Source organism: Abramis brama, assembly GCF_963993115.1.
Source record: "Abramis brama genome assembly, chromosome: 23".
Lineage (NCBI taxonomy): Eukaryota > Metazoa > Chordata > Actinopteri > Cypriniformes > Leuciscidae > Abramis > Abramis brama.
Genome location: NC_139985.1, coordinates 29,118,291 through 29,144,854, shown reverse-complemented (window position 1 = coordinate 29,144,854; position 26,564 = coordinate 29,118,291). Strand labels below are relative to the sequence as shown.

The following is a 26,564-nucleotide window of genomic DNA, read 5'->3' as shown; positions in this document are numbered from 1 at the left end:
TCATACCTAGGATATCCAGATCCACCAAAGGAGGGAGAGCATTTTCACATTTGGCTCCGAAACTCTGGAATAGTCTTCCTGATTCTGTTCGTTGCTCGGACTCGCTCTCCCAGTTTAAAACTAGATTAAAGACGCATCTTTTCGGCCAGGCATTCATACAATACTTTTAATCTGACCTCTAGTTCATAAAAACACCAGAGGAGAACTGTTTTCTCCATTAGGTCACCTGATGGAGTTTTTCGGTTCCTTGCCACTGTTGCCTTTGGCTTGCTCAGTTGGGGATATTTGGGGATATTTAATTTAATTAATCAATCAACAATACTATTGATCAGCATTACCAAACGTGGACGTTTTCCACTAGAAACAAGCATTGATGTATTATTTTAATTTAATACTGTGAAGCTGCTTTGATACAATCTGTATTGTGAAAAGCGCTATATAAATAAACTTGACTTGACTTGACTTGACTTGACTTGACTTACTGGTGTATAAAAACAAGCAGATGTTTAGATCAGATTTTGCTGTTGACCCACCGAGCAAATTCATGATTCTGCATGTTTCTTAAGAATGACTTGCAGTGTTGGGGAAAGTTACTTTTAAAAGTAATGCTTTATAACATTGTGTTACTTTATAACATTGTGTTAAAGGCTAAAGGCTTACTACTACTGCCTAAAAAAGTAAATAATTGCATTACTTACTTGCGTTAAGTATTGTGTTACGTTACCTTTGTGTTACTTTTTCTACCTGGGCTGGGCTTGCTTGTTCTATTCTTGCTTTTATCAGTATAGTTGAATTGGATCGTCGAAGGTCAGCAGCAAAGACATGGCTTATTAAAGTGAGATTAAACACATAAGTACATAAGTATTTAATTATTGCAGGTTTATATTGTAATATTCAGAGTTTGCATTTCTCTGTTTTTATTAATTTTGAGAAATACTGAATGTTTTTGTGCAATTGAGATGCTAACATTTAGCAATACTCATGTTTACACATGGTTTACACACAACGACTCCTGATTTCACTCAACAAAACTCAGACGGAGAGCTGTCAGTCAATACATGGGAAAACAAAGTAAATTGCTTTACTTATTTGAAAAAGTAACTTAGATATTTTAAAATTAAAAGTAATGCATTACTTTACTAGTTACTTGAAAAAAGTAATCTGATCATGTAACTCACGTTACGTGTAATGCATTTGTTCTCCCTACGTTCAACATTTTGATAAGTTCACTTCCAGTTCTATTGTCCTGAAGTAATGCGTTTTTTGTTTGTTTGTTTGTTAAATGGCTAAAATTAGGTATGTGGTGAAGTTGAGCACAAGCTCAAGATATTTTCACGTTTTATTCTACAATATAAATACTCTCTCTCTCTCTCTCTCTCTCTCTCTCTCTCTCTCTACATACATTTGTACCTCTGTGTTCCCCTCTATATAGTTTTATGACTGTAATCTGACAGAGTTTCTGTGTCCTATCAGCGCCAATGACATAATTCATCTCAAAGAGGCCTAACAGCCAATCACAGCATGCCAATAAATTTCCCTGTTAGAGCTCAGCCAATAGGAGGTGAGCATTAAATCACACATGTCGTTGGTGGCCAATGGCATGGCAAAGGCAATATATATGAGAGCAAAGCCTCTTAATGACTGCTGGGATCTGGAGGAAACATTCATGAAGAAGGAAAACGACAGGCTCAAAAGAGTGAAAACGTGTAGTGATCCAGCGTGTGGCCAATAACAACAAAGTTAGGAATAGAAGATGGCAATCAAAACAACAGAAGTGGTTCCACTTATATTCATTGTTTTAACTACTATGTAATAACATTTAAATGAATCATTTGATACAATGCACTTAATGTGCACATACATGTTTGTAGATTGTTCTTAAAAAATACCTGCATGTAATTACAGCTGTAATTATTTTCTGTAATTACATCTAATTATACTTTTGATGCTTCCCTACAACCTAACCAGCCCTTAAACAACAAAATACCACCAATCTGACCTATCACACCTCAACAGCAGCAAGTGTTTTGCAATACATCAACACAATAAGCACTTTTTTTTATGTAATTACATAGTTAAAGAAACATAATATAAAGTGTGACGGTGACCACAGAAGCAAAGACAAACAATTTAGCCAAACAAAAGGAATGACAATTAAGGCAGAAACTGGATCAAATATACCATTCACAATGTTGGGGTCAGTAAGATTTGTTAATGTTTTTGAAAGAAGTCTAAATTTCTATTTATTTGATCAAAAAACTGTAATATTTTGAAATATTATTACTATTTAAAATAGCTGTTTTCAATGTGAATATAGTAAAATGTAATTTATTCCTGTGATCAAAGCTGAATTTTCAGCATCATTACTCCAGTCTTCAGTGTCACATGATCCTTCAGAAATATGATGATTTGATGCTCAAGAAACATTATTATTATTTTGCTGCTTAATGTTTTTGAGGAAACTGTGAAGTGTGTATTGTCATTCTACATCCTATCGTCATTGCTTTCTGAATAAAAGCATTCATTTCTTTCAAAAAGAAAAAGCCTACTGGCCCCAAACTTTTGAATGTCAGTGTAAATCTTTATATACTGTCTATGGTGTAAATATCACTCAGTTAAAAGCAATGATTGATGAAAGCAGGGCAGTTACAATAAAGTAAAGTTACATTCCATATATTGGTACTGGCCTTGAACTTTGTAAAATCTTGAGTCAAATTAAAGTCAAAATAAATATTTATTAATGTATTCTGTATTGTGCACAATGCAAATTATTGTGAAATATTACAAAGAAAGAAAAGGTTTGTCTTGGTCATCTTTCACTGTGATAACTCTCTCTGCCTATGAAATTACTTTAATGCTTGCTTTTGAATTGCCTGAGTAAAGACATTTGGGAAACCCTCACGCCTTAAATGTAAAATAACCCCCAAAAAGTTAACAAGTTCTCTAAGGACACATAATAGTTTATATTTGCATTCCAACATTAACATAACAGGCTAACATAAGTGAAACTATAAGACTTAACAGACTGAGATTGGCATTACATAGATAAAGAAACATAATATAAAGGGTTAAACAAAATCATACTGGTTAAACAAGTCAATTAATTTCTTGGTTCTCATAGGCACGTTTTTAAGGCATCGGCATATGCTGCATTTTTTAAAGATATTAAACTGGGGTGCAGTTCTCAAATCTTTACATTTGTAAATAAAATATTTTACAAAATATAGACAATTCAAAACAAAGTCTACATTTTTTGTCCTCCAAATTTCACCACATCCCAAGATATGTAATGTTTGATCCAATTAAGCACCTCATTCCAAAACGGATTGACCAAATTACATTGAAAAAACAAAACAAATGTTCAACAGTTCAAATCTTAATCTTATAAATTCCTTTGCTAAGGCAACGTGGGGGTAGCCTGGCTGCGCCCTCCTACGCACTTCCGCTCAATTTCATTTTCCTTCAGTACTACTCTTTACAAATGAAATGTACGACAGTCTGGTAGAACCAGGCTAATGTAGGGGGAGAGCGGGGCACAATGTGACGCGGGGCTAGTTGTAACACACTTGTTTTAAATACTTCCACACATGCTAGCATGACGAAACTTGGTGTGTTTACTTGCCATATCAACACTATATAGAGAAAAAATTGCGCCAAAATTCAAGTAAATTTCTTACTTAAGTTAATTTTTCATCTCTATTTTTTGTGTTTATTTAAAATTAGACAAATCTGATAGAATTTTTATCTCCAATATGTTATTTAACGGTTGATATAGTTCTTTAATGCTTCGCCAACTAGCAGAAGACACTAGCCGGGTTTAAATCCCAGTGGTGCAGGCGGGGGCATGTTGTCACACTGAACTACAATGTGCCCCTATTAGGAATATGCTATTCTATTCTAGACTTTTATGAATTCTATTGAGAAAACATGAGAAAAAGGTGAATAAAGACTGAGAGTCAATGTTCAGAAATTACTTATTATTAATATGTTTTGAACTATGTTTTATAGCTGTGTTTTCCTGTGTTTGTTGTAGTCAAACTCAAAAATTAGTTTATTTTTAATTATTAAAAAATGCCATTATTTTATATGAAAAAGTTAATAATTGTATTTAATTGAGAAAATATTTTAGTTTGTCTTGTATATATATATATTTTTTTATTAGATCAGATAGCATTTTAATCTGTCATATGTTATGTTACAATGTGCCCCTCACATGTTACAATGTACCCCACCCAGGGGCGTAATTTGTGGGGGGGTTGGGGGGGAGATAACCCCCCCAATATTTAAATCTATGCATTACAACCCCCCCAATATTCATACCATGATCACATGAAAAGGAGGCATACCCAAACTTCAACCCCCCCAATGTTCAAACCAAATCTACGCTCTTGACCCCACCTATGGGGCATGTTGTCACATTTCACTTCCATTCTTTCAGGGTATATCAAGAAAAAAGTATATACTGTATTAATAAAACAAAACCACTTAATTGTACTTGACATGTGGGAAATTAATGTGGGAAAAAATAAATACTCTGAACCCTAAGTACACAAACTGAGAAAGTCACAAAGCGTTACTTTGTGCCCCGCTCTCCCCTATCTCTACGTAAGGATAGCTTTCCTGCACACGACAGTTCCTTATAATCTTATTTGTAGGCTATATAGCTTCACACCTTACCAACAACACTTATTTAGCCTAAATTTAGATAAAATACTTTGGGTATAAGTGTGGAATATGTTGTTTTTTAAAAAAAACCTTATACTAATCATTTGTAAAGGAACACTTCTAATGACTTTTATAAAATCTATTTTATCATAATTAAAGTTGAATTTGGTGCACATCCTATTCGCCATCCATTTTCTCACATGAAAGAAGAAAGCGAGCGTGGTCTCGCCCTTGCACATGACGTAATGACGCACAGTGACCTCACGACGTATCGACGCACAGTGACCGGGTACGCGCACGCACATTCTCTGCGAGACTGCGCGAGGTCTGCTGTCAGTCACCGGGAGACCGCCATGTCCAAAGAGGTAAAATAAACCCAAAAATATTATGCTTGTAGCTTATAGATTACATTATAACTGCAAAGTTTCCTGTAGTTGTTAAAAAGCAAAATGCCAAAGAGAAAATTAATTCATTTAGAAAGATGAATGTATGATTAAACGTCCGTTTCTTCGCGGCTTCGTTTCATTTCTTTGTTCGCAGCAGCGGCTCGTAACGATGCACGAGCTGAAACGCATTTCGTTTTTTCGAATTGTTCCAACCAGTCATTCTGCATTTATTTAGGCTTTATTAATACCCCTGTTTTTGTTTGTGTGCATCTATTTTACCGTCGGCGTTTTGAAAATACATGTTAGTTGTGATGGCGCTGTAGGCCCCGCGATGCGCTCGTGCACAACAGATCGAAAATATCTACACAACATCGGCAGCGCGCACAAGCAGTGGCAATTTTTATTTTTTTAAAATAAATAAACAAGCTGGTTCAATTTGCGTCTTTTCTTTAAAGAAACTTGTTTTACAGTGTTCATTACGATTGTGTCAAGCAAAACGCACAGATACCTGATTAAATATATATATGCTGCTTCTGTTTGACTTTGATTAGGTAAATAAACGGAGAGCTGTTTGTAGTGTTGTCATTTATTTCCTTTAATGGTTTTCTCTCTCTCTCAGCAACAGACCCCCCGTGAGCCTGAGCAGCTCCGAAAACTCTTTATCGGGGGTCTCAGTTTCGAGACGACAGACGAGAGTCTAAGGGCCCATTTCGAGCAATGGGGAACTCTTACAGACTGTGTGGTGAGTCCATCTGCAATGCATTCACATGCTAATGAGCGAAAGCATGCACTGAAACCAGCTGGCTAACCCTTCTCTACTCGCAGGTGATGAGGGACCCCAACACAAAGAGGTCGAGGGGTTTCGGGTTTGTGACCTATAGTTCAGTCGGTGAAGTGGATGCAGCGATGGACGCTCGTCCACACAAAGTCGACGGAAGAGCTGTTGAACCCAAGAGGGCGGTTTCTAGAGAGGTAGGTTGCTTATTCTGAGAAATCTTACTCGCACAACCAGTATTAAATACATATATATAAAATAAAATTAAACCACATTCTGGTATTTACCACTAGAAATCTCTCCCAAATTCAAAATTGCTTTATTGTCATGACTGAACATAATACAATATTGCCAAAGCATGGAATACATTGAATAATTATAAAGACATCAAAAGAAAAAAATATTATAACATAACTTAAGTTTTAATGTACAAATTAAATTAGTTGTACTAATTAACAGTGTAACAAATTAGAAAATGTGTGAACAGTCTCTCTCTCTACACACACACACACACACACACACACACACACACATACAGTAGTGGCCAGAAGTTTATTAGTTAATTAGTTTGTATAAAACCATCCAATATGAGAATAATTTAGGTTTTTAAAATATTTTAAATATGAGCGACAAACAAAAACTAAACTTGGTTAAAGTATTTATCTGACAAAATTATTTGGCAAAAATGGCAAACTACAAGTTTCGTTCGAATACATAGAAATACAAAGTTCACAGGAAAAGCATACATTGACTACAACATAATTTTAAAAGCTATTAATATTTAATTGGTTCTCTCTTATTTTTGCATGTTCATATTTTCTTTGTATGACAGCCTGGCCAAACATTGTTGCACAATTTTGCGTTTCTTTTCATTATAACAGCCAGCAATATGCTTAAAAAATATATTCAACTTTTTTCTTCAAATATTTGAAGATTTTTTGTTTTGTTTTGTGAAATATAAATTTTCCCAGTTTTTATAAAATCGAATTAAAAAACACTACCACTAACAAGTTTTAAAATGCCTCTTTTTTTTCTTTTCTTTTTTTTTCTTCATATATTAATAACAATATGTTTTTATCTTACATTTGTATTTGAATGATTGATGTGGGGACTCTAATTTCACTGATTGCAGGACTCGTGCAAACCAGGCGCTCACTCCACAGTTAAAAAGATTTTTGTGGGCGGAATCAAAGAAGACACGGATGAGGAACACTTGCGCGAGTATTTCGGCCAGTTCGGTAAGATTGAAGAAGTGAACATCATGACTGAGAAGAACAGTGATAAGAGGAGGGGCTTCGCCTTCATAACATTTGATGACCATGATGCCGTTGACAGGATTGTCAGTAAGTGACTGCTACGCATTTGTGTGTCAGCAGTTTTGTATATAGAAATATATTTCTTTTAAAACCAACCAAAATTCCCCATTGACCCACAGTTCAGAAGTATCATACCGTGAATGGACACAACTGTGAAGTCAGGAAAGCTCTCTCCAGAGAGGAAATGAACCGAGTCTCGATGACTCCACGAGGTGAGAATTACACACTGGAAATGGTATGCTGTAAAATATACCTCTGCACATAAAATGTACCTCAGACTCAATCATTTTAGCTGTCGCGTAGTCCTGTGATGTTTTGTTCTGACTATTAAAATCTTTCATAAAACCCATCTTAGGTGGGCGAGGGGGTGGTGGCGGCGGAAACTTTGGCAGAGGAGGTGGTGGATATGGAGGAGGTACCGTTTTGCATATGTTCTTATTTTTATTTTATCGTTGTAGTGCTCTATAGCAGAGATTCTTGAATTCCCCCTAATATTACTTGAGTAAACATGAAATTTAAAATACTCACACATTTTCTTTTCATTTACATCCTCAAATATGAATAATTAGATTAGTCCTAGTGCTGTAGCAGCCATTTTTTAAAATTATTATTATTTTATTTATTTATTTATATTTTTTTTGCTATTATTAAGTATTCAGATTTGGTTAGCAGGCACGAAAACGGAGAGTCAAAAACAAAACATGCTTTATTAATATTCCAATCTAGAGCCCGGCCGATATATCATTTTCCAAACTATCGGTATCGGCATTTATAACGGCCGATAAAATGAATATTTAAAAAATAAAATAAAAGCGGACGAAACACCCTGCAACCATGTTATGAGTGTTGGCACTGCATAGTTTGTCCACCAGAGGGCACTCTACAAGGAAGACTGCTAACATCAATGAGCTTGGAAATCACAACAAACTTATTCTGCCTAAATAAAGTAATGATTACTGTATTTATAACTAGCATATCTGTAGTTCCAGTCCCTGCATTGTAAAATGTAAGTTAGGCACGCGAGGAGTGAACATTTAGACAGAGAGAAAAAGTATCAAACATAGCCTGTGCATAAAAGTTAGCTTTTCTTTTACATGTGTGTGAAATCCAAGTGTGCGTTGCTGACTTCGTTTAGCCGCAGCATTAACGAGTCACATAATGTATTTAGTGCATCACTAAGTCGTAGATTTTAGAAGGCAGGCAGCAAATGATGATTGAAAATGGTTTGTTGGAGCTTGATGGAATAGATGGATAGAATTAGGAGTGACCTTTGTCTTGTTTAATAATAATACAAATGATGATGATAATAATAATATCATCATCATTGATTTTTTTAAAATTATTACTGTCAATATTAATAATAATAGTTGATTTTTTTTTGTTCAAAGGACTTTAAGTTTCATATCTTAAGTTTGTATTTTTAATATACATTATATTTATCAGAACTTTAATATATTCTGTTCTGTTGTGACAGTTAATTTTTAAAAAAATAAGTTTATTTTTAAACTGCATTATCATATTATTTTAGTAAGGCTGAGGACTCTTAAATAACTACAAATAACTAATGTTAGGGAAAATCTGTTCATGTTTTGTTACGCGTTTCTGGATTTTTAAAAAATATATATATCGGAATATCGGATTTTTAAATCACCAAATATTTGTATCGGTATCGGCCTTAAAAATCCTTTATCGGTCGGGCTCTACCAATCACTCTGAATGAACACAATAATGCAAACCATACAATGCATAAACGAGAACTGACCAATAACGGCTGAAACTCTGGTCTATATAAACAGGAGTAGAACAAAGGAAAGTAAACTAGGCATATGTGAAACTAATACATAACTATAGCAACGAACTAGTCTGGCTATCACCAGAACAAGCTCAGTCTTTTAAGATTGAACATTAGTCTGGAGAGTCTGCTCTGTATTTTCTTCCGCACGAGAGGCGTGATCAACGGGCAGAGCTCAAATGACTCTGTACACAACTGGACACTTCAACCAATCAGACCAACGATCCGGGTGACGTACTTTGCAGCGAAAACTCAGGAAACTTGTCAACAAACATGTCGGTTTGTAGCATTGATCAGCGGTTTGCAGAAGCAGCGATGGCATCCAGTGGTTTTTGCAGGTTGTGCAAAAACAAAAACATGAAAGTGAGTGGTGTTTACACACACTCGAGCGATTTGTTTGCTAAACTAAAGAAGCCATTGAGCATTGTCAAGAGATTGGTAGACACCAGGTAGACATGTGCCGGTATTCGTTAATGCGATAAACCGCGGGAATGAATATGCACGATATTGTTATCGCGGGCACTTCAAAATACCGTGAAAAATAATAGATCAGAACTTAGATTTATAGAACGCGCATTAGCTTATTTTCCATCAACCGCTTAAACAAACACTGCATATATGCTGCGCAAAACACGTGCGCACTCTGATGTAAACAATCCCCACATGTATTAGCACTGTGTGCATGCGGCGCCGTGCGCGCTCTAGTCTAATGTAAACAATCCTCACATGGAGAAGAAGCATGGCGGAAGGAGGAACGCTGCCGACGATTTATCCCCCTTCTAAAAGCAGGGCTGCCAACTCAGCATTCAGAGTGAGACTCACGCCATCGACACTTTTCACACGCTCTCGCGCCACACATCCATTTTCTCACGCAGAGAAAAATCACGGAGCAAAAGAGGACACTGAGACCGACAGACTAGACAGAGCAGGTTACTTTTGATATGAAAACAATTCTCAGCTCTCATGTTCTGTCCATTTTATTACGATTCAGACAATAAATACCGTTTTGGCGCTTGTAAATGTGACGTGACCGATCGCCGTAGCGCCTCAGTTCAAACCGATCATCTGTTACTTTTTATTTAAAGATACAGTACAACTTACCGGAAGGTATTCATGCCTCATACATAATATCGATCAATCAGTGTTTTTCAACCACGGAAAGAGGTCAATAAAACTGCAGGTGAACAATTATGTCACAGAACATTACATTTACCTCAGGAAAGCCATTTAACCCTCTGGGGACTAAGCACTTTTTGGTCCGTTTTCTCTATTTTTACATTTGGGCTTATAAACCATATGTAATGGAGATGGAACACCATGTGTTTGGTATCTATGGATTCATAAGACCCTAAGCTAACATAAGAATGCATGTAATGTGTTTATAAAGGAAGTATGAGTAAAAAATGTACAATAAACTAGAGAATTTCAAAAACAAAAATGTTATTTTAGTCATTTATTACTGAAAATCACACCTCACACAACAATAGTGAACAGTTTTTGAACAAAAAATATATTTTTCAAACCCTTTGCTAGACAGATATTTGTAATTGTTCAATCAAAAGTGTAAAGAACAATGAAATAATAACTTTATATACAGCGTTTTTTCAAAAAGCTGTCAGCTTCGGATTTCTCCTCGTCACTTTCCAGTAATTGTTCCAGAGCTTGTTCTGAGGTAAATCTTTTACTGCTTGCCATCATACAAGTGCTAAAACAATAAAATAATAATGCTATAATTGCTAATATGCTATAAATATTAAATATTGCTAATATAAATATTATAATCGTTCTGTCTCTCTCTCTCTCATATTTAAATCTCTGTGTGCAATACGCTGCTCCGTTCGCTCTCTGTCTCCTTCTCCACTCGACGCGGCTGTTTGCATCATATCACTTACTATAATACCACCCCTTGAAGGCTACAGAGTCCTCTGATTAGCTAGAATAAGTCATGGTAACCTTCTTCTGATTGGGTAAGAAAAATATTCCTCCCAGCGGCAATTTTTCCATTGGTCTTTGGGTGTGGAATATTCCTAACAACATCGATTTCATTGGCCTTATACGCAGTGGTATTACGCAACAAGGAAGTGTGTATACCATATACCATTGTTTTCAGCGGAATCTGAGGAAGACGGCAAAAAAGACCGCATCTCTCTATCATTAATAGTTTTTAAGATAATTACACTTTTGTAAAAGGATGCCATTTTGGGCGGTACCGCCCAATCCGTCCCCAGAGGGTTAATGACCAACACGTTAGTTGACTAGAAAAAATTGCTATAGAGAGGAGTATTTTGCTAAATATGTGCACTATATTACATTTGTATTATATTTTTACTTGTGTCATAATTGTTATTATAATGAAAACCAAATTATATTTAATTAAATTTGTTAATTTTTAACCTTTAATAATACCAGCTGACAGGGCTCTCTGTATGTTTACAGCATTATGTGAGATATATTTATCCATCCGTTTCTTTTGAGCAATTAAAATATCGTGATAATACCGTATACCGTGATAAAAGCTCAATCAATTAATCGCAGCATGAAAATTTGATACCGGCACATGCCTAGCGTCAGGTGGATAAGCCGGTTTGTGATTGGTCCTCGCAGACTTGTAACGGAAGCAGGATGGAAGAATGTACAGGTGTCCAGCCTGAGCTCCAGGGCGACATCACATCGGCTGGGTTTACCCAATCTAGCAACGGACGAGAACATAATCAGAAACCAATGAAAGCTAAACTAAACAGAGCGGGGGAACAGAATGTCAAAATAAGGGTCCGCATAACAGAACAGAGATAATAAGCTTGTTGGACTATCGTTTGTTTAACAGCTCGTTCCGATCCTCAAATCTGACTGGACGAGAGGCTTTCTAATGCCTCGTTTCCACTGAGCAGTACGGTACGGAACGGTACGCATTTATTTGCGTTTCCACTATCAAAAGTTGTGAATGGTACCAAAATGCCGAACCGTACCGTACCACTTTTTAGGTACCCTTCCATTGGGGTACCTAGCACAGTGGAACGGTACTAAAAGGTGGAGCTAGACTCACTGCAGGACGTTGATTGGTTGACAGAGAATCGTCACTTGCGCGTGCTACAAGAGGAATGACAACATAAGAAGCGCCATTTTTTAATATACAGTTTAATATAATACTACTGTTACTGTATCACGAAATGTAATTTTAAGAGTTTTTCAGGCGAGAATGTAGTTGTTTAAAGCTCAAATCTGTGGTTTATTTATAAAGATGATTTTTTTTTCCCCGGTTGTGAGATCCATGCGTTCAGCGGGGCTCGGTGCTCATGTTTTCCCGGCTGGATGAGCCTTTCCTCGGCTAGTTCTTCTGACGTTCGCCGCTGACTCCGACGGTAGTGGTTAAACATAAGATATAATTCGTCTTGTGTAGACCTAAGGGGCGATCTTTGGTCTCGTGAATATATAATTCGTTCCCTGTCAATCTTTTTGGCTGAGGGCTGTTTAGTTTCATATTAACGTTATTTGTGTTTAACTTTACTTGTAAGAGCGCTGCATTTGGATATTTGACTAAATTGTTTGCTTTATTTCTTATTGTATAGCTTAAGCTACCTTTTACTTAAACTTTTATATAGGCTATTATTGATAAAAGTAAAACTGAAATTTTACAAAAAGAAATATGGTTTCTTGTCATTTTTTTATTACAAGATTATCACTGATGTTTATTGCAACATTTGTCTGGAATATGTTTACATTTTCTTTTTTTTTTAACGAAAAGAGGTAACGATTGTGTTTTAAATTTCTTTTTGTTATAAATAGAATAACTATAACGTGCAGTGAATAATCAATATGCGTTGCGCATGAACCACATTTGTGTCCCTATAATGTTTAATTTATTTAAATGAAAACGAAAAGAGGCAGAGTGGTGTTTTATAACATATTTCGTTTTATTGTTGCTTAAAATGTACATACAGAGTAACAGAGATAACCGGAGTAGCAGAGCGAGCTGAGTGACGCTTTTAAGAACGCGCTGTACCATTTGCATGTAGGAGTTGCACATGGCAAGTACAAACTTTGCGTACTTGATATTGAGAAAAGCCTAATGTCGGCGCTTGTCTTCTTGTGACAAACATGTCGAGGAGCAAGAACAAGATCTGCTGTATGTCATCCATTGTAGTTTACTATGTTCTTCTTCGCGCGAAAATGACGTAGATCGAAACACCACGCCTATCAAGTAAGGGCACTGTTGGCAGTGGAAACGCTAGCCAGATCATGGTTAACAGATCCGAACCGTACCGTACTGTCCCGTACCGTACCGTACTGCTCATTGGAAACGAGCCATAAGGGTGCTTTTACATCTGTAGTTCGGTTCATTTGGTCCGGGCCAAGGGCAAAACATTATACATTGTAGCATTTTTCAGTCTTTTTGGTTCCTTTTCACACCACACTGATTGTTCTGGTCCGAATTAGTTGACCAAAATGCAGTCACGTGACAACATCCACATCACTCGTTGGTCAGATGTGTCTTTGAACGTATTTCCTAAACTGCTCTTCGATTGGTCAGAATTAACTTAAGGGAAAATTCCAACGGATCTCCCGAAAGAAATCAAAGAGAGGAGGAAAAGCCAGCAGGAAACACACAGCTTTTGTAAGTCATACTATGGAGGGACGACTGCGCGGGCTGATTGCATCATATACTACATTGTTTGTATACACCACTTTAGGCAAACTATACATTTCGTGAATGAAATGCGGATGCGGCTGGAAAATAATGTTTTAATGCACTACAAATGGCGAAGGCGCATCGCAAGTCAAGTCAAGTCAAGTGTATTTATATAGCGCTTTTCACAATACAGATTGCATCAAAGCAGCTTCACAGCATTAAACCAAAATAACACAACAAGGTTGTTTCTAGTGTAAATTTATTGATTGATAAAATTAAATTAATATCCCCAAAATATCCCCACTTATTTTGGCAAGTCACTTCAGGAGGAAGCGTGCATTCATTTTGCTAAACTGTGACATGCTCATCTTCCGAAAAGATTACCAACATTACATCAGGTAATGTTTAAAGCAACACCAAAGATTCTTTTGTACCTTAAAATAATGTGTCCAAAATCGTTTCAGTGGTTCATCATCAATTTGCGCATTGAGACTAATTGCATCTAGTGAAAACATTTGGTACTGCGGCCAAACAATCTTACTGAAAGCTAATTTTTTGAGATATCAAACTTAAAATTTGGACCACAACTTTAGATTTATGGCTTTGATTTTCTTGCAGTTTTAGAGTAAAACGTGTTTTTGAAAATATATATTTCATATTAAAATTGAAAATGGTATTTTTGCGCAGTTTTTCATAACAATAAGCGTAAAATTCTGTAACTTTTTCAAAACTTTTTTTTCACTTCAGCAATAATCTGCCAAGAATGGCACTTCTGCATCGCATTCAATACACATGCATAAAGTGTAAAACAAGGGCATCGCTTTATGAAAAAAAAGACAAAACGTGAACATCACGGTATGCTTGCATTCCTCTGCACTTTGCTTGTTAGTATCACGGTTTTACAATATTGTGGTTATCGCGACAACCTCAATTAGTCCTTCATTTAACGTTTTGAAAATGCATATTTCATGGAATAATTGGAAAAGGTTATTCGGGTTGCAAGGACAAATCCGATGGTACTCTCTCTGACCCACCTGCATGCGAACTACTGGTCTACGGTGTTTTTGAGTTTTTAATTTTGAGATGTTTTTCATTTGTAGGTGGATATGGAGGAGGAGGAGGTGGTGGAGGAGGTGGAGGAGGAAGAGGAGGAGGTGGTTACGGTGGAAATGATGGTGGATATAATGGCTACGGAGGGAATGGTAAATCAATAGGCTTTAAAACGTAATTCTCATTACACTTGACTGTTAAACAGTGTTTCCATAATGTATAATTTATATCTCCCTTCTGTTTATCAGGTGGCTATGGTGGAGGCGGGCCGAATTATGGTGGTGGAAACCGTGGTTATGGAGGCGGTGGTGGTGGTGGAGGCGGTTATGGAAACCAAGGTGGAGGATACGGTGGCGGCGGCGGATATGATAACTACAACAACGGTGGTGGAGGCGGCAACTTTGGTGGAGGTCAGTTATCTTGCTAGCACTTCATCACGTTCCCATTTATGTTTTCTTTGGTTTACTTGACAACTCTTTTTTTTTAACCATCTGGTGCTCTTCATAAAGTTTTACTTTTTTTTTTTTTTTTTTTTTTACACAAAAATTGAGACGAATTACATCTAGTGAAAGCTTTTGGTCTTTTGCGGCCAAACAAAATCTTACTGAAAGCTAATTTTTTGAGATATCAAACTTAAAATTTGGACCACAAAAGATTTATGGCTTTGATTTTCTTGCAGTTTTAGAGTAAAACGTGTTTTTGAAAATATATATTTCATATTAAAATTGAAAATGGTATTTTTGCGCAGTTTTTCATAACAATAAACGTAAAATTCTGTAACTTTTTTTAAGTTCACTTTTTTAAACCTTTTTTTTTTCACTTCAGCAATAATCTGCCAAGTGTCATCTTTAAAAAGAGCAAACTTAAGTCTGATCTCTAAAGCATTCAAGATTTACGTTTAAGTTGGAAACTTTTTTTTTTCAGGTATATGCTCAAAAAGTCAATACATTTAGCTTATTTTAGTAATTAATTTAGTACCATAAAATATTCTAAAAGTACAAGATATATTAAATAAAAAATACTTATCGAGCTAGAATGTAGTACATTCATTTAATTGAAATAAAAAATATTTTTTCGGTCACTCGACTAAAAGGGGAAGAGCACCAGTAAGTCATAAAATGTTAATACGAAGTACACACTGTAAAAATAATTATATATATATATATATATATATATATATATATATATAGCAAATAAGATTTCAAAAGATCACTGAATTTTCACAGGTAACTTTGGAGGTGGAGGCGGCAGTGACTATAATGACTTTGGCAACTACAACAACCAATCTTCCTCTAACTACGGCCCGATGAAGGGGGGCAACTACGGTGGTGGTGGTGGTGGAAGGAGCGGTGGTGGTGGCGGCGGCGGCCCGTATGGTGGTGAGTGAAGATTGCAGTGTTGTGCATAGTATTATTACATTATATTTCAATTCAAACTGTTGCACTAACTCCGTGTCTTAACCAGATGCGATAAAATTCCAGCGACAAGCAATTTGTCTGTCTACACCAGATGTGACGCATCTACAGGACATGACAAAATCAGTCATAAATCACAGCCAATCAGAAGAGCGTCTGGGCGGAGCTCTTTCTGCAAACGCACTGCACTCGCACACAAACAAATTCATAAATGTTTCACCTTTTTCGCATTATTAAAAATACATACTGATTGACTGAAATAATCTTTGTCATAGAATACACTTTTTTTTTTTGTTTAAACATTCTTGTTTCCTTAAATTTATTTTCAATATCTGGGTTAAATTATCCAGTGTCGCTTTGAGTATGGCTATAAAGGTCACACAAAATGATAGTCACTTAATGTTTAAAGAATTTAATCAGTGCCTGAGATTATCATTGTCATACTTTGTATGTTGTTGTTCCAGCAGGGACGTCGCAGAAATACAAACCATTTCTAAAAGAGAATCGCCTGTTGCTCTTTGCATATTGCCGTTGCAGCTAGTTGGGAAAAAAGTCGGAAAAGATACCTTTTATCACGTGTTGCATATGGTTAGGACACGGTGTAAAGGCCCGTTCAAACCAAGAACTATAACTAAATTAGTGTCCACACCAGCGGACGATATCGTTCTGTTTTTTCGTTTGTTCGAGCTCTTTACAGCAGGATGGATTCTGATTGGCTGTCAGTGTTTTTATCGGGATAAAAATCGTCCTGAAAGTGATTCCAACGATATTCCGTTTCTCTATGCCGTTATCGTTACAGCTGTGGTGTGGACTTTTATCAAAAGCAGCAATTATGGAACTATTATGACTGAAATTTTGTCATAGCTCGATCATGCTTCTTTTCATAGGTGGTTATGGAGGAGGCTCCAGTGGTGGTTATGGAGGCAGCTCTGGCGGGCGAAGGTTTTAAATTCCAGGGTAAGAATTGCCCCGCTTATGCAAAAAGGGCTCTGAAGTTTGCCATTAGTTTGTTGTAGCTCATCCATGTCCAAACATCTCATAAGATGCGTAACCTATGCAAATGTTAGCCCCTAATCACTCTTCAATTGGTCGGTAAATGAGTAAAACCATTGAGTTTTCAGTGCAGGGGATCCAGCAGCAAACCTTCAAATCTTGTTAAGCTAAGATCCAGTATCACAAGACGAATGTTGATTTTGAGTTGCTCTCCAAACCTTCTGGCTGCAGCACATGCAAACTCATCCTCATTGTCCTAACAATGCAGTCTTAGCTGACCTGAAGGTTTGCTTCTGTGCTACTACTACTCATTCCCCTCCAGTTCAGCTCTTGATAAAGACAAAGCAAGGTTGCAAAGTGTAACTGAATTTATGTTCCGTATTGTCCAACAGGCCACAGTACTTAGAGGAGAGCCAGAGAGAGATGACAGGGAAAGGAGAGAAGCAAGCAGGTTTACACCTAGATCTGCCCAGCCAAGCAGCGTGGTGGCGATATTAACGTCTGCCACGCGAAGAGAACGTGTTCAATAGGGGAGGAAAATCATGTGGGAATGGGGTTGGGGGGTCTTGAAAGTGTAAATAAAAAAAGAAAAAAGAAAAAAAAAGAAAAAAAGGAACGTTTCAAAAGTACTCTTGTCCTTGAAGACACCTAGTTTGTAGTTTTCCCAATTTTTTTTTTTTTTTTTTTTTTGGTCTATGAAGTGCAAAGCATTCCAATGAGGTTTTATGCAGGGTTTAATTGTTGTGTTGGCTTTTCTCTTGAACCAGTAGGGTGTCTGTCTTTTGCTTTGCTTTTTTTTTCTTCTTCTTTTTTAAAATGTAAACAGTCACCAATCAAGATTAAATAAACCGCTCCAGTTTTTTTATTTAATTGCATTCGTCAGTGTTTTGATTTGGTAAATGATGTCCTTCAGTACTCGCCCAGTTGCATGATTGTGTTTCACGCAACGGACCCACAGCGTATTCTGATGCCGTTGGGTAGCTTTACCCTTTAAGTCACATTGAAAACTATAAGCCTTGCTTGCTGACTAATTAATATAATGCTGGTTCGTTTCAACTTCCATGTGAAATGGCAGTAATCAGATTGCGTACATTAACAAATATAGCTTAATCAGCTTGCTCATTTTACTTTTGTAATTGGGCCTAGCACACGTTCTAGTCTTCTTGTATTGTGCAACATATGGGTAGCATGTAGTTCAACCTTTGGACAAACTATTCTTCGTACGAGATCCTGTGGTGAATGAAATCCGTAAGAGGATTTTTAGCAACTCTGAATTGCCACCCGAAAGCAATCTCGCACGTAAACGGTCAGAAGTGCCAGCAAAGGAGGAAGGAGCCAGCTTAAAGTCTAGCCAAAGAGAAGAGACTGTTGAGAAGCGCTTCATCGAAGAGAGGCTAGCCGTTGGGATGAGCCAGCTGAGAGGCTAGCTTATTGGGATCGCCAGCGAGTCTTATTGAGAACAGATGATTGCTGTTGTAAGACTAGCGAGAAACAGCTACCAAAGTAAGGTGTTTAACATGCCAGACTGGTAGGTAAGAGGAGAATTTTAGTTTTCTTTCATGTGAATGATTTGTGCTCATCAAAATGAGGTAACAGTGTAAAGATTTTGTTGCTTGGTTGTTTTCGTGGTTGTGGTGAAAACATGACTGCCGAACTGTCACAGTGACCACATTTTCAACTGTGTCTTAAGTAAGGTTCGGTATCTAAATTTTATGTTCTAAAAGTAGTATTTTGTGTCAGTGGTGCATGAGACACTTATGATCTTCAGTCTGTGCTTGGCTACATGTCTTTTTGTTTGTCTCCTTGTTTGGGTTTTAAGTCGATTCCTTCTTTTTCCAGGGATATAAACTGGTGGATTTTATACCTGTGACACAGTTACAGCAAATGCAAATGGCCGGTGATCTTGAAGGTGAGTTCATTTTATTAGGTTTATCATCGTTTGGTTCGTTATCTAAAGTTGTTTTTCAAATTATTCTTGTCTTTACCCCTCTAGGTTAGTTAAAGAGTGTCGCAAACAGCAACTGCACAAACATTTTAACATTCATTCCGATTATGAAACTGCTGTTTTACCCACGTTTGCAGATGGACAGAATATTTGAAACGGTAAGCTGTCTTTTGACTCAAAGTGTGCTGCAAGTATTTATTTTAAACAAATTAATTAATACATTCTGTGTTGGAATTTTCCTTTGTCACAGTATGTCACAGGTTTTATATGCATAAGAATGTTTAATGCCAGGCAATAACAAGTAAATAATTTAGTTTAAGCATTCCAATTTGTGTTTTTGGCACTTTTGACAAGTTTTTCTCTTCTTTTCCCCCTCAGGTTATCAAATCATGGAACCGAACAATAGCTGCAGGACAGCATTAGAAAAATGTTGTTTTTTAATTGTTACTTTAAATTGTACATTTTTTTTAAAAATGTTTTTTAATAAAAGTTAACATTATGGCGTGGAATGTTGAATTTATTAATGCAGTATAAGAATAATTATGTTTCAGTATATGTTTGCATGTCAACAGATATTAAAAGCATACCATAGGCGGTTGCACTTTATTTTTCATTACATGCACTTTCAATGCACTTAACCACAAAAGTACTGAGTTGTCCCTGAAATGTGAACAATATTATAAATTTCGAATAAAGAAAAATTAACTGTTTCAAATCAAACAGAATCTTGAAAGAAATTCAAAATGAGACCAATATAATAGTATTTCCTGCATTTGAATACAATGCTCAACTTCATTAGTTAAATCACTGGCACAACTTACTCTGAAGCATTTAAATCCTCTGCCATGTTCGGGAAGCTTTCATGGCCAACTTGTTTTAGTTTTATGCATGTAGACCTGAATATTAAGAAACCAATTTTACTTGCCATGTTATAAAAAAATGAATTATGACATTTATATTACTTGTTAATTTCTCTGGTAAGTGCATACTGAAAAATAAAGCACAACCCATTTATCAATCATAGACATGTTTGTTTTAATCTAATGTTCAGATTTGTTAATGCATCACAGAATTGGGCTGAAGCTTTATGAATTCAGATAGAATAATGTATGTTAGGCTACACATGGTATAAGCTTCTCCGTACAATGAGAGGTGGAAGTAGAGAAGAATATTCTCCGGGTCATTAACTCGAATGCCATCGTGGTGGTCTGGCTAGAGGCCTCGAGTTTTGACGAAGCCTTTTCTATTTCTTCTTCCCTGTTGGGTGAGAAATTAGACCAAATCTAGATGGGGCAAAACAGCCGCCTGGACAGACACATTTTCAGCGGTTCGAATGAATGTTTCATTCCTCTAGGTTTTTCCCTGTGGTTTGTGTTTCTGTCTAGCCCTCCACATGCTCTTACATGAGGCTGAAACTAAACCTGATTCCTCATCTGGGAATTACAGACCTGACCGCATTAAACAACAATGTAACTGAATAACAGACAAGCTTTATTCAACTCAGCACTTTCCTCTAAAATGTTTGTTTTTGGCAATTGTAGAGTAGCTTATGTTATGTTATATTGGGTCTTTGTTATTTAGTTGCAACCATGGTTATTTTGCCATCAGTAATTTAAATCCAATTAGAAATTTCCATAGCTACTAGCAAAGTTTGGTAGATGGTAGATTCAGTAGTCTATGCAAGTTTTTATCAATTCCCAGTTGCACTACTACTCTAAAAACTGCCTTGCATACAGTAATACATCATTTCATAATGTGGCAATTTGTCTTTTTGCTTTAAATTATGGTGCGTCAATTCATCCCGGTTAGACAGTATTTACATAAAACTACTAAGGTGTGTTCACGTCATTCTGAACCTTCAGTTGCTAGTAGAACTTATAATTACAAAGTATAAACTCTTAATTTTATGAGCTACAACTTGTACCACCTGACCACTGTGGATTTAAGGTGTGTTCGACTTGAAGCGGTGTATGACATCAAAGTACCGCGAAAGCGATTGGAAATGTGCTTTATTTACAGTAATTAAGACATGGCGTGAACGCAGCACAACGCCACCACAAAGTCGTAAATACAAGTGGGAAACTCGGGATTCTCTTTGAGCCACGAGTTGGGGGCGTGTCAGTGAGAAACATGGCGGAATACTAGTCTAGACGTATTTAGCAGTGATATTGTCGGCTTTTATATTTACAACAAAATAAGCTGGTTATAAATAATGTGTGTAACGATAAAGTTTACAGTGGCTTTTTAAAATTAATTAAAAACAAAAAGCAAAACACTCCTGATGCACATTCTTTGTTCTTCATTTTCTAGAAGTAGAGTTTAAAAACATTTCTGTTTTTAAGTGTAGCCTATTAATTATGTGAAGGTACACCGCCATCTTGCTCACGAAAGTGACTTCCGCAATATGTCGTAAACACGAACTTTAGTGGTGGGCGATACTGCAAATTTCGGTGTCGATCCGATACCAAGTAAATACAGGGCCAGTATCGCCGATACCGATACTTTTTCATTTTAAAAGCATGCACTTGAACTTGTATGCACATTCCTGTGCTAGAGCAGTGTGTCATGATTTATGAGGTGAATCATCATTAATATGCTAAATCTGAATACGTTTTCATACTACTAAATATTTTGTGATTTGTGCTCTCAACTCGCCTGTAATTAGTCAGTGACTTTTACAAAACTACCCTAATTATAATACTAGCCTTAGCCTACTAGTACTAGCCTACTGTAAGATTTTTAATTCTCTTCTGCATTTATTTGATCAAAAATACAGTAAAAACTGTAATATTACAATTTAACATAGGTTTTCTATGTCATAGTAAACTGTAATTTATTCATGTGATCAAAGCTGAATTTTCGACATCATTACTCCAGTCATGATGATAATTAATTTTAATATGCTGATTTGCTGCTCAGGAAACAATTTGTTGAATTGTTGAAAACAATTTCATATTTTTGTGGAAACCATGATACATTTTATGCTTTAAAGTTGAAAGAACAGCATTTATATGAAGTAGATTTTTTTTTTTTTTTTTAAGTGTAAAACCCTTGAATGTCACTTTTGATCAATTTAATGCATCGATCCTTGTTGAATAAAAATATTAATTTCATTTAAAAAATCTTACTGACGTCAACATTTTGAACCGTTATGTACACTTTTGGTTTGTTTATTGCGAAATAACTCCCGATTGTTTCTCTGTCATCTAAGCAATCTATGGAGCTCACAGGCCCAGTGCGTTTGGGAAACGAATTTCCCAAACGCACTGGGCCTGTGAGCTCCATAGATAGCCTATCATATAAAGGCTAGATGTCTTAAGGCGGAGTCACTTCCGGCATCACCGGCGGCCATCTTACCACAGTGAAGCTGTGAATTATGGTGAGTGATCAGCACGCACACAAATCCTCTTATCTCGCCGTGTACGGACGTCGACCTCCATTGGCCAGCAGCGCGCACGAGACATCTAGCCTTTATGACATCTATGGTGAGCTCAGCGAAGCACCAGCATCGGAAGCTCTCTGATTGATTGGTTTCGTCTTGTATCCAGATGACTAGGAGAAAAAGTTATATCCTACACAGTTATCCGCTAACATTTATTTTTCCACTTAGAAGCTTATTTTACGCACTGAATTGCGTGCTAAATTAATAAAAAAATTACTGGTAAAAAACACAAATTTGGATCGATATTTTTATGTGAGGATCGATCCTTTTCGATATACCACGTCAGTATCGATAGTATCGATACTTCAGGATCGATCCGCCCACCCCTAACGAACTTCCCTGGAGGACTTAAACACACCAAAAGGTGATGATACACAGGGCAACTTTTTGAGCAATGTTGCTGGGCAATCTTGCCAAGCGATTAATGCTTGGGCACTTTCCCATTGAAAATGGGCAATAAATTTCTATCTGGATCATTTAGATCGGTCGTGGGGCCTGTGTCTCATCTGGTTGCCCGTTGACAGCAACATTGCTCAAAAAGTTGCCCTGTGTATCATCACCTTTAGACTATTAGCCTATGTCAACAGGTAGGCTAATGCAACACAAATATTAATTTCTCATCGACTCATTTACAGTCATAAAAATGTTGTGGCCTGTTCACTGTTGGCTATACCAGATGCCCTACAATGAATGCGATTCTAATTTAGCCTATACTTAATATATATATGAAAATTATTAGAAAATAATCTAGAATTTTAAATTAAAAGGGCAGGGCTGAGACCCGAAATGAGTATTGGATTGGGGTATGTGGCAGGACAATGAGGGAAACATGCAGAAACATCTTCAAGAGGTGAATTCATGTCAGGTAAAGACTAGATTAAATGTGATTTAAAATCCCCAGACAGGGAAATCGCGTTGTGTTTCATGTGATTGATACAATAATAATTCGGCTACAGTTAACTAAGAGGTAGGCTACTAATAAAAATATTATTTTAAAATGAATAATTTAATTGAATTGTATACACAATTTAGTGACAGAGTGTAGCTGAGGTTCGACACAGCAAATCATCACAAAGAGATTAGTGAAGAAATATCTCCATTGATGGCATTGTGGATTGTTCATTTAAAATCTTTTCAATGACAGTCTATTGCACTTGTTTTCGAAAAGTAAAGAAGCAACAATGATCTACATTTTGATAACGCTTCTGAAAATAGCCTACATAATAACAATTTTATTGGAGGCAAAACACTAAAATCACACATCGTTATCTCCACGCGGTGGCGCCAGAGATTTGCACATTCTTTCAGACAGCAGTTCATTTGTGGCCTGTTTTCTGAGGACTACAGAAACACACTAACGAATTAATTTAACATCAGCATGCATTGCCTCTTTGATGCAATGTTGTCATTGCCTCATGGTGCACTCTGTGGATATAAATAATGATTTACAGGCCCCAGAGTTCATGTAAGAGATACTGGTCAAAATTAACCTCCTGTCGCTGCATGTGGAAGATTATTTACGGCCGTTCAGTCTTCTGGTATGTGCTGAATTGAATTTGGTGGATTAAAGTACTAACCTTCTACTTAGTCCTCGTCCAAATAGCACACGTGTATCACGGAGACGTCTATTTGATGTGCGTGTTTACATCTGGAAGACGTATTTGCTCATCTGCAATATGTCTATAGGACGTTTCCTGTCAGATGGCAAATAGATGTTTAGAAAATGTCTTTAGGATGTAATGATTTAGAATGTATGTTAAACTGACATCTTAAAGATGTCTATCAGATGTTAGTAAACAGCAGATGATTTCCAGATGAAGTGATCTTTAACAGACATTTTTCAGACATATGTCTGCTATCTGGGCTATTAATCTGTGATTGTATGATGCTTTTGTGAATGTTTGTGGGTATATGTGACATTGCAAGTGCACAGTATGCATATTATTGTAAAGTCCACTGTTAATGTGTGTGTTCATAACAAGAATACCAAGCAGACAGTTATCAGTTTTAATGCATTTCTGCATATGCAAGCAGTCTAAGATTAAAACTGTTCATTTAAACACGCAAGGGCTTTGAATGCCCTGTCTTTTACCAACGCCACACTCACACAGGCCCTTCCGTGACGCTGTGGATATTTCTTGCGTTTATGTGTGTTTGCATTCACATGAATGTAAATGTTCTGATATTATTGAACTCTTGTTTGTTCATTTCAGAGAAACAAACCATATTTAATAATACTTCAAGGAGAAACTAATAGAATGCAACCATATTAAAACAGACATTACCAGACAAAGAGCTGAATGAACTGGAGGTTTATAAGGGAGGATATTCAACTGAACAGGGAACAGGTGTTAACTAATTTACAGCTGAAAACCAACAATGACACCGAATTCAGGCACACAGGACCAGAACCAAATCCAAACTAAATAAAGAAAACATCCCTAACAATAGGATCCCCCCTTTTTCAATTAAATCCACTTCTATGTTGTCTTGGTATGTTTATTTTAGTGTGAGAGGAAGAGAATCTTTGATCCGTAAATATAACATCAAAATTGAACATGTAAAGTTACAGTAAATTGAAAGAATTTTTCTATGATAAAGTAGAATAAAACTATTGCCATGTAGTTAAAAAAACAGTAATAACACAGAATAAATATTATTAACAATTGTACATAATTATATATAATCAAATGAGTTCACAAGAACACTGGCATTGACTCTATTGTTTCTCATAAGCCATATGTATGGATTATAATTAGAGAGCTGAACCATTTTTTGCTCAAGTAGCTTCTTACATATTTATTAAATTTAATATGGTTATCTACAGGTTGTATTTGTTTATTTACTGTATGTATATTCTATCGTGACATTCTATCGTATTCTGTTCTAAGATAATTGACTAGATGACAATAACAATCTTTTCTGGTCAAGGATGATTTTAGATGCAGCATGAAGATCTTGAAAACGAGGGAAGACAAAAGAAATGTGAGAATAATCATTGTATTTGATATGTTTGTTTAGGCCACAACTGCCCATGTGACTCTGATGATCAGATGAGGTCTGTCAGCGGGCCAGAACTTCATGATGTGCCTCTTCTGGTCAACAGCACTGTAAAAAATAATCCTGTAAAAAAACGGTAAACTATTGGCAGCTGTGGTTGCCAGCATCATACTGTAAAAATATGGTGTGTTACTGTTAATGTTTAAACAGCTATATGCTGTTAAATTACAGTTTTATACTGTAGCTGACAACACAGTAATTTCAAAAACAGTAACACACCATATTTTTACGGTATGATGCTGACAACCACATCTGCCAATAGTTTACCGTTTTGTAACAGGATTATTTTTAGCACCAAAGTCATGAGAGAAGCTTCATCCACAGAAGAGAAAGTTGATGAGGAGCCACTTTACATGAACTACCTCTATCCTGAAATCTTTAATATCAACCAACAGACTGAAACATATGGTGCCATGCAGTATAGCTAAATAGAATTTTAGCGAAAAATAAATAATATATAGGCTATTTTTCCCTATAGCTGCAGACGAAAACAACCCAGAAACAACACAATTATTTTATGCTTAACTTACCAACAGTATGGCTGACTCAGAACAAGAGTTATATAGAGCTATATATCTGAAGCTGCATATGCATCATATGTTGCATAATATTTGATTAAACTTTGAACAATTGGAATAATATGAACTTTGTTGGGTTTCTAATTCATCCTAATTGTTTGAAGTTACTGTAATCCACTGTGTGTGTGTGTGTGTGTGAGTACGTTGTTAATATAATTAAATGGGTATTTTTTTTAAAATACCAATGTAAATCTTGTTGTAAATGTAATGCATCATCATTATATATTTCTAATTTAATATTAATTGCATTATAATTACTCATATCCATTGGCTTTATGGCAGTGTAATGCAATTGAATTAGTTATTATAAATGAGATGACAGTTCTTTTTCTCGTCCTTGTTTTTAATTAGTGAAGTCAGTTTGGCTTATGTTTAACTACTAATAAAAAGTTTTGCAGTCAACCACAAAGTGGCGCTGTTGAGCTTGTACTTCTACTCACTCTTTATAAATCTCATGATGATCATGATTTCTGTTCATAATGCTCATGTTGCACCTCTAGTTTCCATCTTTTACATTATA

General features: G+C 36.2%; 1 protein-coding gene across 8 annotated transcripts; it reads left to right on the top strand.

The window, feature by feature from the left end:
• The first annotated feature begins 4,936 nt into the window (after positions 1-4,936).
• On the top strand, positions 4,937-19,473 carry hnrnpa1a (heterogeneous nuclear ribonucleoprotein A1a). Of its 8 annotated transcripts, none has more exons than XR_014604276.1 (13): positions 4,937-5,030; positions 5,671-5,793; positions 5,877-6,023; positions 6,959-7,169; positions 7,262-7,354; positions 7,498-7,557; positions 14,662-14,763; positions 14,860-15,021; positions 15,838-15,990; positions 16,914-16,983; positions 18,859-18,928; positions 19,102-19,122; positions 19,343-19,473. XR_014604276.1 is itself a non-coding variant. In XM_084100818.1 (11 exons), exons 1-10 carry the CDS (start codon positions 5,019-5,021, stop codon positions 16,973-16,975), a joined length of 1,125 nt encoding a protein of 374 aa, XP_083956944.1. In that variant the 5' UTR covers positions 4,937-5,018; the 3' UTR covers positions 16,976-16,983; positions 17,412-17,889. The 8 variants fall into 8 exon arrangements, 4 of the variants coding, with proteins under 4 accessions (XP_083956944.1, XP_083956945.1, XP_083956947.1 ...); XR_014604277.1 differs by having other exon boundaries at positions 19,013-19,122; XR_014604274.1 differs by lacking the exon at positions 7,498-7,557.
• The last annotated feature ends 7,091 nt before the right edge of the window (positions 19,474-26,564 follow it).

Coding starts and splice junctions, on each gene's coding strand:
- hnrnpa1a (XM_084100818.1), top strand. Junction 7,355..7,497: donor AGTCTCGATGACTCCACGAG/GTGAGAATTACA, acceptor AACCCATCTTAG/GTGGGCGAGGGGGTGGTGGC. Junction 7,558..14,661: donor AGGTGGTGGATATGGAGGAG/GTACCGTTTTGC, acceptor TTTCATTTGTAG/GTGGATATGGAGGAGGAGGA.